This window comes from Carassius carassius, chromosome 35 (assembly GCF_963082965.1).
Source record: "Carassius carassius chromosome 35, fCarCar2.1, whole genome shotgun sequence".
Lineage (NCBI taxonomy): Eukaryota > Metazoa > Chordata > Actinopteri > Cypriniformes > Cyprinidae > Carassius > Carassius carassius.
The window spans coordinates 20407130-20421429 of record NC_081789.1 but is presented as its reverse complement, the minus strand read 5'-3'; the positions used below and the strand labels follow the sequence as shown (position 1 = coordinate 20421429).

General features: G+C 39.0%; 1 protein-coding gene across 10 annotated transcripts in view; it reads right to left on the bottom strand.

Annotated features, from left to right (window-relative positions):
* LOC132116204 (disco-interacting protein 2 homolog C) overlaps window positions 1-14300 on the bottom strand; it is a 116363-nt gene that overhangs the window by 33627 nt on the left and 68436 nt on the right. For 5 of the 10 annotated variants that reach the window (XM_059524892.1, XM_059524897.1, XM_059524895.1 and 2 more), the window contains exons 5-9: window positions 13809-14018; window positions 10577-10702; window positions 5867-6001; window positions 3436-3555; window positions 2943-3140 (exon numbers count right to left, since the gene is read on the bottom strand). In XM_059524892.1, the coding sequence (XP_059380875.1) occupies window positions 2943-3140; window positions 3436-3555; window positions 5867-6001; window positions 10577-10702; window positions 13809-14018 (789 nt within the window). Of the gene's footprint in view, window positions 1-2942; window positions 3141-3435; window positions 3556-5866; window positions 6002-10576; window positions 10703-13808; window positions 14055-14300 lie in introns of all 10 variants that reach the window. The other 5 variants (XM_059524889.1, XM_059524891.1, XM_059524890.1 and 2 more) reach the window with 2 other exon arrangements.

Genomic DNA, 14300 nt, shown 5'->3' with positions numbered 1-14300 from the left:
AGCAGGGTGCGATTTGTGAAAAAAACAGAGGGGGGGATGTTTTGAATTCATAAAAATAAATCATGAGAATATGAACTTCATCACTGCATTTGCAGGAATTGTAAAATCTTGTTTCTTATTAACTCATGAAGCAGCCTAACGCAATATTTTTACTCTAATAGCTTGTCTTTTCCCACACATATGAACTGTGATCAAGCACAATGAAAAAACACGTAAGAATTAAATCAGTGAAATGATAGAAAAGACAGATGCATTATCTGTGCTAGTCAATTCGCCTCATTTGCGCGAAATGGACGCGCCCGCGTCACGCTAAACGCCTCATTCGCGCCGCAGGACCTTTATATTGACTTAACATTGAAATCACTCGCGGCCAACGCTCAAGAGTGAGTGAGTAATCAAAAAACCTTTAGCCTCAATTGAGTGAAACACCGTATGTGTAACTTCGGCCATTCTCAGTGGTGTGACTGAGACACTAACTCTGCTTGTCATCATAGAAACAGATAATCAGATTTTTGAATATGCTGCCTTCCTTTGTTTCGAAAATGGTTTCGACACAAAGCTCAACTGCAGTGTTGCCAACTTCTTTCAGCGGAAAATAGCTAAACCCACCTGAAAAGTCGCTAAATGTCACTAGATGACACCATGTGCTAATTAGCATATTTATGACGTAAGTGCGTAGTATTGTATTGCCTCCCTATGCTCACATACTGCATTTTAATTCAGCCATAATTCTCAATAAAAAAATTTTATTACTATATTTTAATGTTTCTGTTGTCAGACAACGGAATGAATGTTATAATGACTAAAACGCAGTCCATTAAGACTACATAACCAGCTCTCAAACATTAATCTGCACTAATGAATTCAAATACACATACGATAAAGTCAGTGGTTGTGCTGTGACTGATGTCGGCTATACTTGTAAAATTGAGTTAGAAGCAACAGAATATCTTTTTTTTTTACTGAAAGTCTCAGACTAAATAATGATTGTCCAAAAAGTCGCTAGATTTGTCGCTAGTCGCTTTTTTGGAAAAAAGTCGCTAAATCTAGCGACAAAGTCACCAAGATGGCAACTCCACTGCCCAGCGGACTGGCTTCAACCGTCTCGTAAGTGTTGATAGGCTATTACTCGTGAGGTGTAACCAATCAGATAGGGTCGTGGGCGGGACATTGAGCAAGTCTGCAGAGTGGTGAATACAAAGAGGCTGCGTGTGTGCGCGGCAGCTATATCAGAGCTAGCTATTATTTAAAATAATATTGACTTTAATCAAAGTTTTGTGAGCTGTCTTGCCACTAGTATAGTAGCAATGATCATCTTGAGGGGGGGATAAATTTACCCCATAAAAAATAATTAAGCAGAGGCAGGGACACATTGACCAGAAAGGGGGAAATCCCACGCATCCCCCCCAGCAAATCGCACCCTGATTCTAAGTAATCAATATGATGAAGTGACACTCAAGAAACGTTTTTTTATCATTATCAATATTGAAACCATTTGTGCTGCTTAATATTTTGCAGAAACTATGATACATTTTCAAAAGAAGTGATACATTCATAAGAACACACATTACACTGTAAACTTATAAATACTATGAATCCTTGCTGCTGAATAATAGTATTCATTACTTAAAAAAGAAAAATCTAACTGACTGCAAACATTTTGAACAGTACTGTAAGTTTGGCGTGAATATAAAACGCTATTAGCTGTTGCGTCGCATAACCAGACAAGATCTTCCAGTCTGAATATGTGGAAGTGCAAATGAGATTTGAGACAAGAGAGGAAGATTTTCGGTGAATAATTAATCCAGCTGCATTTTGTTCCTCACACAAAGCTATCATGTGACTTGAGAAGACTTTAAAACGGATAGAGTTGTATGGCACACTTTTTCTATATTTTGAAAACTGTAAGCATGAAAATTGCAAGTAAGAAAGAAAAATGTGAAGAGATTACATAGGCTTAAAGGACAAACACGGACTGGGATAAAATGACCAAATTACTTGAAGTTTAAGCATCTGGAAGAGTCACAGACAGGGCATTTCAGCAGTTTATCTCCTCTGTCCTGCTGAATTTTTGACCTGCCGTTATCAGGATTTAACTCATGGCTATGAAACCCCACTGAAAGCAAACCGGTGCAGAGATAGCGATCTTGCTCAGTGCCTGCATTCTGTGGAAAGTTAATTACTCTTTTGATTTGGCCGAGGTTTTTAACGAGCTGAGAAGGAGGGCGATAGTCCCTGGTGGGTTTCTTGGGAGGGGTTTGTACGCCACACAAACAACCATTGCCATTATTTTTCTGTATCACACTGCAAACCGAGGAAATGGAGGCTGTCTATTGGTTAGGGCTTTAAGTGTCTTCATGAGTCTATGTGTGTGTGTGTGTGTGTGTAAAGATGAAGAAATCATTAAGTTCAGGTGGCTTGATTATCATTTTCAGTTTGAGAAAAAAGAAAAGAGGGAATACCAATCCATTACAGACACACACACTGCAATCCCTTCCTCACACTCTCACCCGTGATGTGCTGCTGGCAGGATCCTCACTGAGTAAAATCAGCTGAGAGCCTCACACACACACAACAAAAAAACAAGCCCTATAATGATCTCCCTCTCATGACTGAGCATAAATAAACAAGGAGACAAGGTTATTCCTGTTAGCATAAGATGAACACAAGTATATCAGTATATTCGGAGGGCCCAAAGATATTTGGACACTTTTGTCACTTTAAAACACCAACACATTAATACAAAATATTAACACAAGTGGCATCTGCAAACAAATTAAGCTTTTGTGTCCAAATATTTTTTGGGGTCACTATATCAGATTATGTGGTCTGTATTAATATTCTGAAGTATAAGAGAGAAAATATATTATTCTGTTCCAGTATAGCTGTATGCGGATGTTGGTCATTATATGTATGGTTGTAGTTGAATACGTTTATTTTACCATAAGTAAGGACGTAGAGGGGTTTGCCATTGGTGTCCATGGTGGTCAGGCAGGGTGCTTTGGGCGAGATGGTCCCCCAGCGTTGCAGTGCAGCTTCTAAAGATGGTGGCCAATTAGTGACAACTCCCAGCGGTTCCCCTCGAATGGCGACCATCTGAGAGCCCTCCGGTCGTGGCTGGTTGGGGTCGGGCTGTTGGACTGAAAACAGAAGAGGCAAAACATGATCATTCAGGGAGCCCAAAAATAATTATTTTTGTTGAACTGGTTCATTTCAATGAACCCTGAACTGTTGAAACACCGGTTCATTTGAATCATCACTCATCACATAGACAAATTTAAATAAATGCTGACCACTGAATAATTCATTCCAATCAGAAGAACAGATTCAAAAGAATGATCTGTTTGCAAATCAGGTATTGTGTATGTCTCTTTTTGTTTGTTTATAAGAAAAGCTGAGAAAAGAAAAAACTATTATGCCGAGACAAACACTCACCTTCTAGGAGCTCTTCAAAATCATCAACAAAAAACTCTCGAAGTGGAGGTCGTCTGGGCTGCTTTAGTGTGTTCACTAGTTGCTGGATTTTAGCCGAAACACGACTGCTAACTGGGACTCCTATGTGGACACACATGCGTTAATGCACACAAACATGCACAATCGTGGAAAAAAAAACAATATTACCATTCATACATGAATCAAATTTCCTGAATCTACCTGAACGACTGTATAAACACAAACACACAAGGCTGTCTGGGTTTAAAGGACTGGCCATAAACTTTAGATGGATGGCTTAATGTGCACAATGAAGATGTTCAACTCCCCGCTGTTGTGTTTACTTATGTATTCAACACCTCCATTTTCATCTTACCCCAAACAAATCAATTTTACAAACATTTTCTGATTAATGCCTCTGACAGATGCATTCAAATGCGGCCTTCAGGGGCGTCCCCAAGAGATCAAATTAAAGAGTAATAATATAAGAGTGGGATCAATGCCCTCAATCACAGCTCCATAACAGAGGATCCATCAGAGCAGGTTTCAATCATATCTAGGGTTTACATACAACCTACAACTATATCAACATTTATAACACATACATATATAAAGCGTCAGTAATTGGATAACATTCAAGCATTAAATATCACCTAGTTTTGTTTTTGTATTGTTTACATACTATTATAGAATTATTGAATTTGTGTTCATTTTTATATTTCAGTTTTATATTTTCAAAAAAACTTGTATTTTAGTTTTTAATAATTTTGTTGTGTGCTTTTAAAGTGCATAATTGAATTGTATTTTGATACATTAAATATTACACACTGTTATGCTTTGCATATCATGAACTAAAAATAAGTAATACTTTTGAAGAATTTATACAAGCTACCACCATAGCTTGTATAAATGCTATAGGCAGCAGCTAGTGAGGCTGGGAAAATACACATCCAGCACCCGTACAATCAGCACCGGAGCTCCCCAGGGCTGTGTTCTCTCCCCACTGCTCTTCTCCCTGTACACTAATGACTGCACATCTAAGGACCCCTCTGTCAAGCTCCTGAAGTTTGCAGATGACACCACACTCATCGGCCTCATTCAGGACGGTGACGAGTCTGCTTACAGACAGGAGGTTAAAGAGCTGGCTGTCTGGTGCAGTCTCAACAACCTGGAGCTTAACACGCTCAAAACAGTGGAGATGATCGTGGACTTCAGGAGAAACCCCCCTGCACTCCCCCCACTCACCATCATGAACAGCACTGTGACTGCAGTGGAGTCATTCAGGTTCCTGGGCACCACTATCTCTCAGGACCTGAAGTGGGACATTCACATTGACTCCATTGTGAAAAAGGCCCAGCAGAGGTTGTACTTCCTTCGCCAGCTGAGGAAGTTTAACCTGCCACAGGATCTGCTGAAACAGTTCTACTCCACCATCATCGAATCCATCCTCTGCACTTCAGTAACTGTCTGGTTCAGCTCAGCTTCCGAATCGGATCTCAGAAGACTACAGAGGGTAGTCCGGACTGCTGAGCGAATTATCGGTACAACCCTCCCATCTATTCAAGAACTGTACTTATCCAGAGTGAGCAAAAGGGCTGTTAAAATCACTCTGGACCCCTCACATCCAGCACACTCCCTCTTTGAACTGTTGCCATCTGGTCGACGCTACAGAGCACTGAGCACCAGAACGACCAGACACAGGAACAGTTTCTTCCCTCAGGCAATCCATCTTATGAACAGCTGATAATAACTGTGGGACACACTACACTATTTATATTTATATACACTACACTTTTTATCCAACACACATACTTAGCGTACACGTAAATCTTTTGCACATAATATACATGTACATACATGGAACACACTATACTACTTATATTTATATTTATATACACATACACTTATTTATCCAAACACACATACTTAGCGTACAGTTACAATTTTTCCACATAATATACATGTACATACATAAATGCTCTTTTTAATATACCTGCCATACATTGTCAATTTGTATATTGTCAATCCTTACCCACCTATTTGTATTTTTTTGTATTTTTTATTCCTTATTGTGTTTTTTGTTCTGTCGCTGTTATGTTGCACTGCGGAGCTCTGTCACGAAAACAAATTCCTCGTATGTGTGAACATACCTGGCAATAAAGCTCATTCTGATTCTGATTCTGATTCTGATTCATTGTGTCCTTAACCCCAGGTTTCTGCAGGGGGACTATTTGCAAGTTGCTCTGTATAAAACCCTCTGCCAAAATAAATAAAGTTAGGGTGGAATAGAAATGCTAGATGCGTTGTCAAAATCATTGAGGAAAATGGTTCATGTAAATCTTTCAAAGCCCATTGTGATTTTTGAAATGAAAACGTCATTACCGTCTCTAAAACATCACTCCTTTTCTTTCACACACATTTCTCGTGCCCTCACCATCTCCGGTCTCCATGAGTTCGGCGTTGCCATATTTGGGTGTGGTCCGGGGAACGGTGGACACCTGTGGCCTCTCCACCTGAACGGGATGTTCGGAGGTGTAGGTGGTGACGTCCGGAGGAGCTGAGTGATTCTCTGGGTTTGAGAAGATAAGGAGGAATTAAAATGCATAATGAGAAACTCCAGCTTAAGTGGTTTGGAGCAATGGGAAGCTGATGTATAACTGGTTCAAATGGATTAATCACTGTATCATATATATATTGACCAAAAAATTATCAACTTACTTTAAACCAGTAATCATGTTTCAGAAAATGTATGGCTGGTTCATCAAGTTCATATGGCTGTATATTATATATTGAATAACCAGCTTGACCAGCCAATGCCCAACTTGAATGCAGCTAATAACCAACTTGGACCAGTTTTAAACCAGATATCATGTTTGAAAAAATTTAATCTGGTTCAAGTTGGTCTGATCAGTCTATGTAATAAAGAACATAACTAGCTTGACCAACATAAGACCAAACTGAACCACCTATAAACCAACATGTGAATGGTTTGGTGCAGCTAATGACCAACTTGGACAAGCTTTAGACCAGCTGTCATGTTGGACCAACTAATGACAAACTTGAACCACATATAAGCCATCAGTTACTGGTTTGTTGCAGGCTGACCAATCTATATTATACAGAAAATAACCAGTCAATCTGAGTTGGCCATTGACCAGCCAATGACTAACTTGAAAATCTATAACCAGCTAATGACCAACTTTAAACCAGCTATCATGTTCCAAAAAAATTGTCAATTGGTCATTGACCTGCTTGACCTGCCATTGACTAACTTGAACCACATATAAACCAACTGGTAACTGGTCTGTTGCAGCTAATGAACAACAGCTAAATCATATTCCAAAAATGTACATGTGGTTCATGTTTATCATTGGCTGATCAGTCCATGTTAAACAGAGCATAACCAGCTTGACCAACCAATAACCAAATGGAACCACCTATAAACCAACTGGTTTGTTGTTCTAACAGGATTTCAATCCTACCTGGCTTTGATACAGAGAGCCCTGACACACTTGGCACATTGTTTACGACTAAAAGTAAGAGGGTTGGGGGCAGACAGGAAGTGATTTTGAGCAAACAATATGCACACGTCTCAGAGAAAGAGACTGATGGAACGCGAGAGTCACAGAGGAGAGCTTTTTCATCCTTTCCTTAATTACAGTCCCTTTTACTTCCAGTCGGTGAGTCCGCTGGGCTTCTCTTTCACCGTTTACCCTCCCCTTCCGATCATAAATTCTCAGCTGTCTGTGGCCTCTTTCTCATTCCCCTCAGCTAGCTTCTGAAATGTCTCTTTCACATTCAGTGCCCTTGGCCACCACATATTACCATTATGATATCCCTACAGAGTTTGTGCTGTCTAACGTTTGAGTAAATAAATGTCATTTACCTTTTTTGCACAATTTCAAACGGCAGATGTCAGTGGGTGAGCCTTTCACTAAAAGCTCATAAAAGTTTCCTTCCATTATATCCCATGCTTCCATTGAGCCATTCCGAGAGAAATAACCATTCGTGTGTAATTTCTACACCAGGAATGAGGAGAATGCCAATGAGGCGGCACTATTCCTCCTCCACCATAAAACACCCAAAACGGCCCTAAAAGAAATGTCCACTGTGATCAAGGACGACACAGTCAGAGGCTTTTAGCTACTTAGCTTTAGTTCAGCGTAGATGGTTTTCAATGTTATAAAGTTTTATGCAGACCCTGAGTTTGTATCCGAGACTGACTAATATGATACATTAATATCATAACTACTGTAGATAGAGTGGTGTTATTTAGTTCTTTTCAGCAGAGAATCACAGTTAATGCATCAATCTATTTCTACATAAGTCAGTTTGTTTCTGACTTTATAAATAAATATATAGTATTATCATGTATAAATATAAATTGAAGTATTAGTCATATATCTGGGAGAGATAAGTCAAGCTGTCACTAGTGGTGACAAAATGAACGTGAGTGAGCGAGATGCCTCCTTTCTGAGGAATTGTGCCAAGCACAGAAGGGGACTCTGATGGAGAATGTGACTAAGGAAGGGCAAGACCCCTGGACTTGGCTTCCACCCACCATCAGCACTACTTCTACTCCCTCTCATCTCCCGAAGGGCTGATGTGACTACCAGTGTAGCTGAATCAGTGAATCAGAAACATAAAATATTACTAGTCTCATTCTTAAACAAAGGACTCTTATGAACATATACTTTTTTTAGTGAATCAAAACATACAGCATAAACAGTGTAGTCTAATTCACAAACAAATATCTCCTATGTGTCAGTTTTTTTTTATTGAATCAAAAACAAAAACTGAGATCAGTGTAGTATGAATCATGAACTGACTCTGTAGAACCTGTTCTTTTTTGCAAATTTAAACATACAATGCAACATGTGGCTCAATTCTCAAACAAATGAATCTTGTGAATCTTTCTTTTGAGTGAATAAAAACCAAACAGCACGAACTATGTATCCTTATTCAGATACATAAGCTGGTTGTTTTTAGTGAATCAAACACAAACAGCGTGACCAGTGCAGACTGATTCATGAATAAATAACTCTTGAATCAATAACATACATCATGACATGTGGAGCCTGATTCCTGAAACAAATATCTCTTCTGAGCCGGTTCTTTTAAAGAACAATTACTAGTCTGAATCATGTAAAATTATGTAAGGAATATAACTAAATAAGTTGCAATCTAATCAAATCAGAAATGAATCAAACTGCCATGAGAGCTTTGTGAATCTGAATCGAAATTAGGAAATCGATCTCCAGCTCTAATCTCCTGACTCTCTCCCTGCCTTGTATTCCACCTCGTCTCCTGCTTCATCACTGGCCTCCCTGCCTCGTCTCCTGCCTCTACCATCAGTGATGAGTGTACGAGAAAACACCCAGCAGCTAGAGTGCTTACGTAACAGGCTGAAAATAACCCACATCCAAACTCCCTCCCTCTTTTACTCTCCCTTTCTTTCTCTCTCTTCGCCCCACCCCTCTGCTCTTCAGTGACACGGACACTAATGTGCTGGAAAAGGAGTTTCCTCAAAGCCCAAAGGTGCTCGTAGGAGGACAAATATAAATGACGTCTTGCGTCACGTGAGGGAACCTGCTAGCAAATCTGCGTCACAGAGACAAATAAACCCCAGACAAACACAACCCTTCTAGTCTGGAGGGATGGATAAGAAATATCACAGTCAATTTTCATTTATCATTCTAATAAAATGTAAACAGCTTTGATTTAATTACTGTTCAAAACAAAGCCTTAAAATATAGTGTAAATTGTAAATTACATGAGAAGTTTATCAAAATACTAATATACACTACTGTTTAAAAGTTTGGGATCTGTGAAATTCATATATTTTTAAAATATGTACTGTACACCAAGGCTGCATTTATTTGATACAAAATACAGTAAAACAGTAATATTTTGAACAATTATTACATTGTAAAATAACTTCTATTTGAATATAAAGTTGAATTTTTAAATGTATTCCTGTGATGCAAAGCTGGATTTAATGAATTTACTGTCCCTTTTGATGAAATTAATGCATCCTTGTTAAATAAATGTATTAATAATAAATAAATATATAAATAAATAAATAAATAAATCTTACTGACCTCAAACCTTTAAATAGCAGTCAGTATTGTCCTGTTTCAATGTGAAAATAACTTCCAACAGTTATACACTGTTAAACAGTAAACATTTCAAATATCAATGCAATTTACAACATTTAAACAAATAATCATGCAAATTTAACAGATAGTGACAGCACACTGAGAGTTAAAGCAATAGTGCACAGAGAAAAGATAATTCTGCCATTTTTCACTCACCGTCATGTCATTCCACACCTGTACAATTTTCTTTCCTCTATGAAAAAAGAAGATTTTGCAGAATGTCTAAGCTGCTTTTTTTATACAATAAAAGTGAAAGTTGCCAACAAGTAGGATTTTTTTATTGTAAAAACAACTTAATTTTAGTCAGTTACTCATAAATTTATCATATGGCTTCAGAAGACTTTGAATACTGTATATGATTTGTACAGTTTACTTTTACGATGTAAAAGTACTTTTTGTATGGCACCCCTGTTAACCATAACTGTCATACTATGGAAAAAAGCAGCATGAAAATTCTTCAAAATTCCTGATTTTGTCTTCCATGGAAGAAAGAAACTCAGATTGGTTCAGAAAGACATAAAGGGTAAATGATGACAGAATTAAAAATTTTTTAAGTGAACTATTCTTCAAAAACACAAGGTCAGGAAAGAACAAACAACAATAAGCACATAGAGACAAAGAATGGACATCTAAAAGCAGACTGAAAGCCTGAAAACAGCATTTCACACTTTATAATTGAATAAATAACCATATATACTTAGAAAAAAACACAAGTTACACAGTCACTACTCACAGATAGAGCGAATAGCAAATAAAACAGAACTGTTGTCAGAAAGTTTCTCTCCCTTATTTGTACATACACAGCAGAACTGACGTTCAGACACATCAGGTCATCAAGTTTACGGCACAACACTCCAAACACAAACACACTGAGGGGCCCATCGTCCCCCAGACTCCAGAGAGAACTACACGGAGGACACAGAGACGTTCTAGATGATCTGATGATTGGGGGAAGTGTGTGTGTGCATTGGGGGGCAAATACTGACCCTCAGACTCCAAGGGTGGTGGCCAGAGAAGATCTGATCCAAACTCACAGGAGCGTCGCAGCGAGTTTCCATTCTCTGCTAGGCCGAGCATAGTTTTCCTCTTCAACGAGAGGTGAGCGATCGGCCCTGGATGGGGAGGGAGGAAGGGGGGAGAACCAGAACCTTAGAGCCGTCCGCTTCCTCGCTGACCGCAGGTATGGATGGGGCAAGAGGAACGGGGGCTGATGAGCCGAGCATGGACAGTGCCATGTTCCCAACAGAGTCCCAAGGACTCTGGATATCTTGCATGGAAGGGGAAGGGGGGACGGAGGAGGTGGGAATGATTAAGCATTCCTAAAGGAGCACCCACACTGCCATGTTTCTCCTAACGGACAAAAGCAACAACCCGGAAAGCACTTCCAGAACTTGTTCTTGGTCCAGTGGGTTTAAAAATGTCCCAAAGATCCTTGCTGTGTTACTTAATATGCACTAACAATGTTCTGAGAGCTCCGAACACGACTGAATCACTTGAGGTCGGTTGTCTGCTTTTAGATGGTAACACAACATTATCATGTGGGAGGAGAAAAAGGAAGTGAGGAAAAAAATCGAAAGGCTCTTTTACACGGTAATCACAAGTTCCCAGTTTGTTGTTGGAGGCGGCACTGAAAGCTCGCCAAGATTGTATGTGTCATTGACCAATCAGAATATTTTATGTGTCATTCATTATTTTCCAACCAATCAAACTTTAAGTTTTTATGTTTTTTTGTCACTTTCAGAGTTGATGTGTCTAAAATTGCTCCCTGCTGCCCACGCAAAGTGAATGAGTAAAAGAATGAGCGTTTTCAGACACATGGCAAATGTCTGCCCACCAAACACATTTATTTCTATTCATGCTTAGTCTAATTTATGGAGTCATTTTATTTTGTTATTTAGTTTCCTGCTGAACAAAACAGACTACATTGGTTTGCTGGTCAACAGCTGGTCTTTTTAGGTGGGTTTTAGGCACTTTACCGCTGGTAAAATTAGCTAAATCAGCTAAGACCAGCTTGGCTAGTCTGGCAGACCAGGTAGATTAAAGACCGGTTCACACCAAGGACGATATCTGTGATGATAACTATAAATCTAAAGGTTTGACAGCCAATCTACAATCTACTACAGGACTATTATCGTCAATATAACTTACGATTAGCATACATTTTAGGTTGGGAGAATGGTTCTGTTCTGAGCAAACACTTCCTGCCCATCCATGCAGCCTAGCATGGATAGGAGCAGGGAGAGTAGAATATCCACCCCCAGGGTAACAGAACAGAACCAACATCAATGATAAATGTAGCTGATCCCATACCATTAATGTTCTACGTGATTATTTTAACAACATGATTCAGTGGTCTGACTCAATGATATATTCCCTGCCAAGTCCTCACTGGACGATAGGAGGAGCTGGGGATGGAGGTGGGTGATTATTTCCTGAGCGAGCGATGGCTGCTGAAAAATGACTAAAGGGACCTTATGAAGGGAATTATGATTGGTGTCGTGATACTATAGGTAGACGTGGATCAGCTGAGAAATATTTATATTTATAAGTTTCGTTCTTGGTGCGAAAAGGCCTTAAAAACTCTTTTTAGCAGGACAGTGTAATTATCTACAACTTAGAAGCAACACAGAATATAATTTACAGAAACCGCTTCATTCTGAGAGTTTTTTGCTCTCTAGCATTGAGCTAAATCAGTAGCAGGCAACTTTTGCCAGCGTTTGTAAAATCGTAAGACGTTTTGCCTACAGTGCACCGTGTAAAATGCCCTTAAGAGGAAACAAAATGGTGGAAGAAAAAAAAAATATAGAGTGATTCGAAACTCAGAGCAGGAAAGAAAGTCGATAGAGGAAAGGGAAACTGAGATAGAACGATGAGACAACCAAATCGTGAGGGGAAATAAAAAGAAATATGAAGAGGTAACAGGACAGTGTGAAAGAGATGAGTTCCTTTCTTCAGACATTAAACTGCTCCACAGGGCACTCCTACATCATAGCTCTATTAAAACACTTAGCCATAGTCTACAACTTCAAGCCCTCTGGATACAGAGGGTTCGTGAGGTTTTTGAAAATGAGGTGTCTTTCTTTCGATGGCCTCTGAGTGGAGGAGGGGAAAGTGGCAGTTAAACTCTTTCCTCTTCCTGCTGCATTCTGTGTTTACATTTAAAATCAGCTGAATGGATAGATTTACCATCTGTGCAGCACTGGCTAGTCAGGACTACTTTAAACAGACAAAATGGGGAGATGTAACTGGCTCTGTGTTGAATTAATTGTTACCTCAGGGCCCAACAACAAGGATATTTTCTGCTTGTGCGGTTAGACCAGAAGATCTGTCCTTGCCCTGTCTGTATTTTATTATATTTTAATGAAATATATTTACACTTTTTTTATTAAATTATAAAAGTTTTCTGAACACAAGTAAAAAAAAACACTTATTGTGTGCAAAAGGAATTGATAAGGTCATTAAAAGATTTTAGCAATACATTTTATTAGAATTATATATAAATTATAACAATAATTTTAACATATATATTTTTAGCAGCAGGGTTTACATTTTTTTTAATTGCAATGTGAATTAAATAAAATACAAAATAAATATAAAATATAAATAAACATTTAAATAAAATTGTTAAATTAAAATTTATATTTTTTTAGAAATGTATTAATTATATTATATTATATATTATATTATATTAATTATAAAAAAATTCTAAAAAAATATTTATTTATATTTATATTTATAAAATTACTTGGATGTACAAATTATATCTCCATGACGGCTATAAATTCAACACACTTTTGCTGGAAAACAAATGCTTAAAGTGACATAAGATTTAACTCATTATAACTGAAGCTGCTAAGACTATTGCAAATAATTTGCACAACTTTGGTGACACAAATCATCAGAATTCACAACAACAAATAAATTATTGTGACAATTTGGGTATTGAAAAACTGGTATTGGTCCTCACTGTTGAACCGTGCTCCTATCAGAGTCTACGGACAAATGTTACTGATTGCTTCCTCTTGACAGACACAATTTTAGAGGAGATTAGCAGAGAATCATGTTGATGACGGTTAGCGTGATTCAACAACAGCACAGATATACGATAAGGAGCAAAAGAAGGTGCGGACAGCACACATAGAAGAAGCATGGCAGGAAGTGTGGGAGTGACTGGCTGAGGGATAGATGTGGAGGCGGGGCTTGATGACAGGGCGTTACCTGATTTGCCGACATGCGTTTGAGCCAGGACGTCAGCCAGGCGCCCGGCGGCTCCGCTGCCCCCACTCTGCGTCGACGATGAGGAGGAGGAGGTGGTGGAACCCTGGTGGATGGCCCGACTGATCCAGTGCTCCATGCTGATGCTGCCCTGGCTGGAGGTGGGGGTACCCTCACCCTGGCCGCCCTCCTCCTCCGAGCCGGACGAGGTGTCTGTCAGGGGGGGCAGATAGGAGAGGGGGGAGAGGCCTAGTGAGAGTCACTCAGACCCACTCAACACTCGGCCCAGAAGGTGGACAAGTGCAATTAAAGTCAACATGAAAAGGGGTTTGCAACCCATTGGCGGGATTTCAGAATAAACTAGAAAATTCCTGAAGAAAATAATATGTAGAGTGGGATATAGTTTCAAGAGCATCCAAGAGAAACTGTTAGGGCCACGAAAATAAAGTGGAAAAACAACAATAAATGCCAGTTTTTTTTTATTATATTTATGTA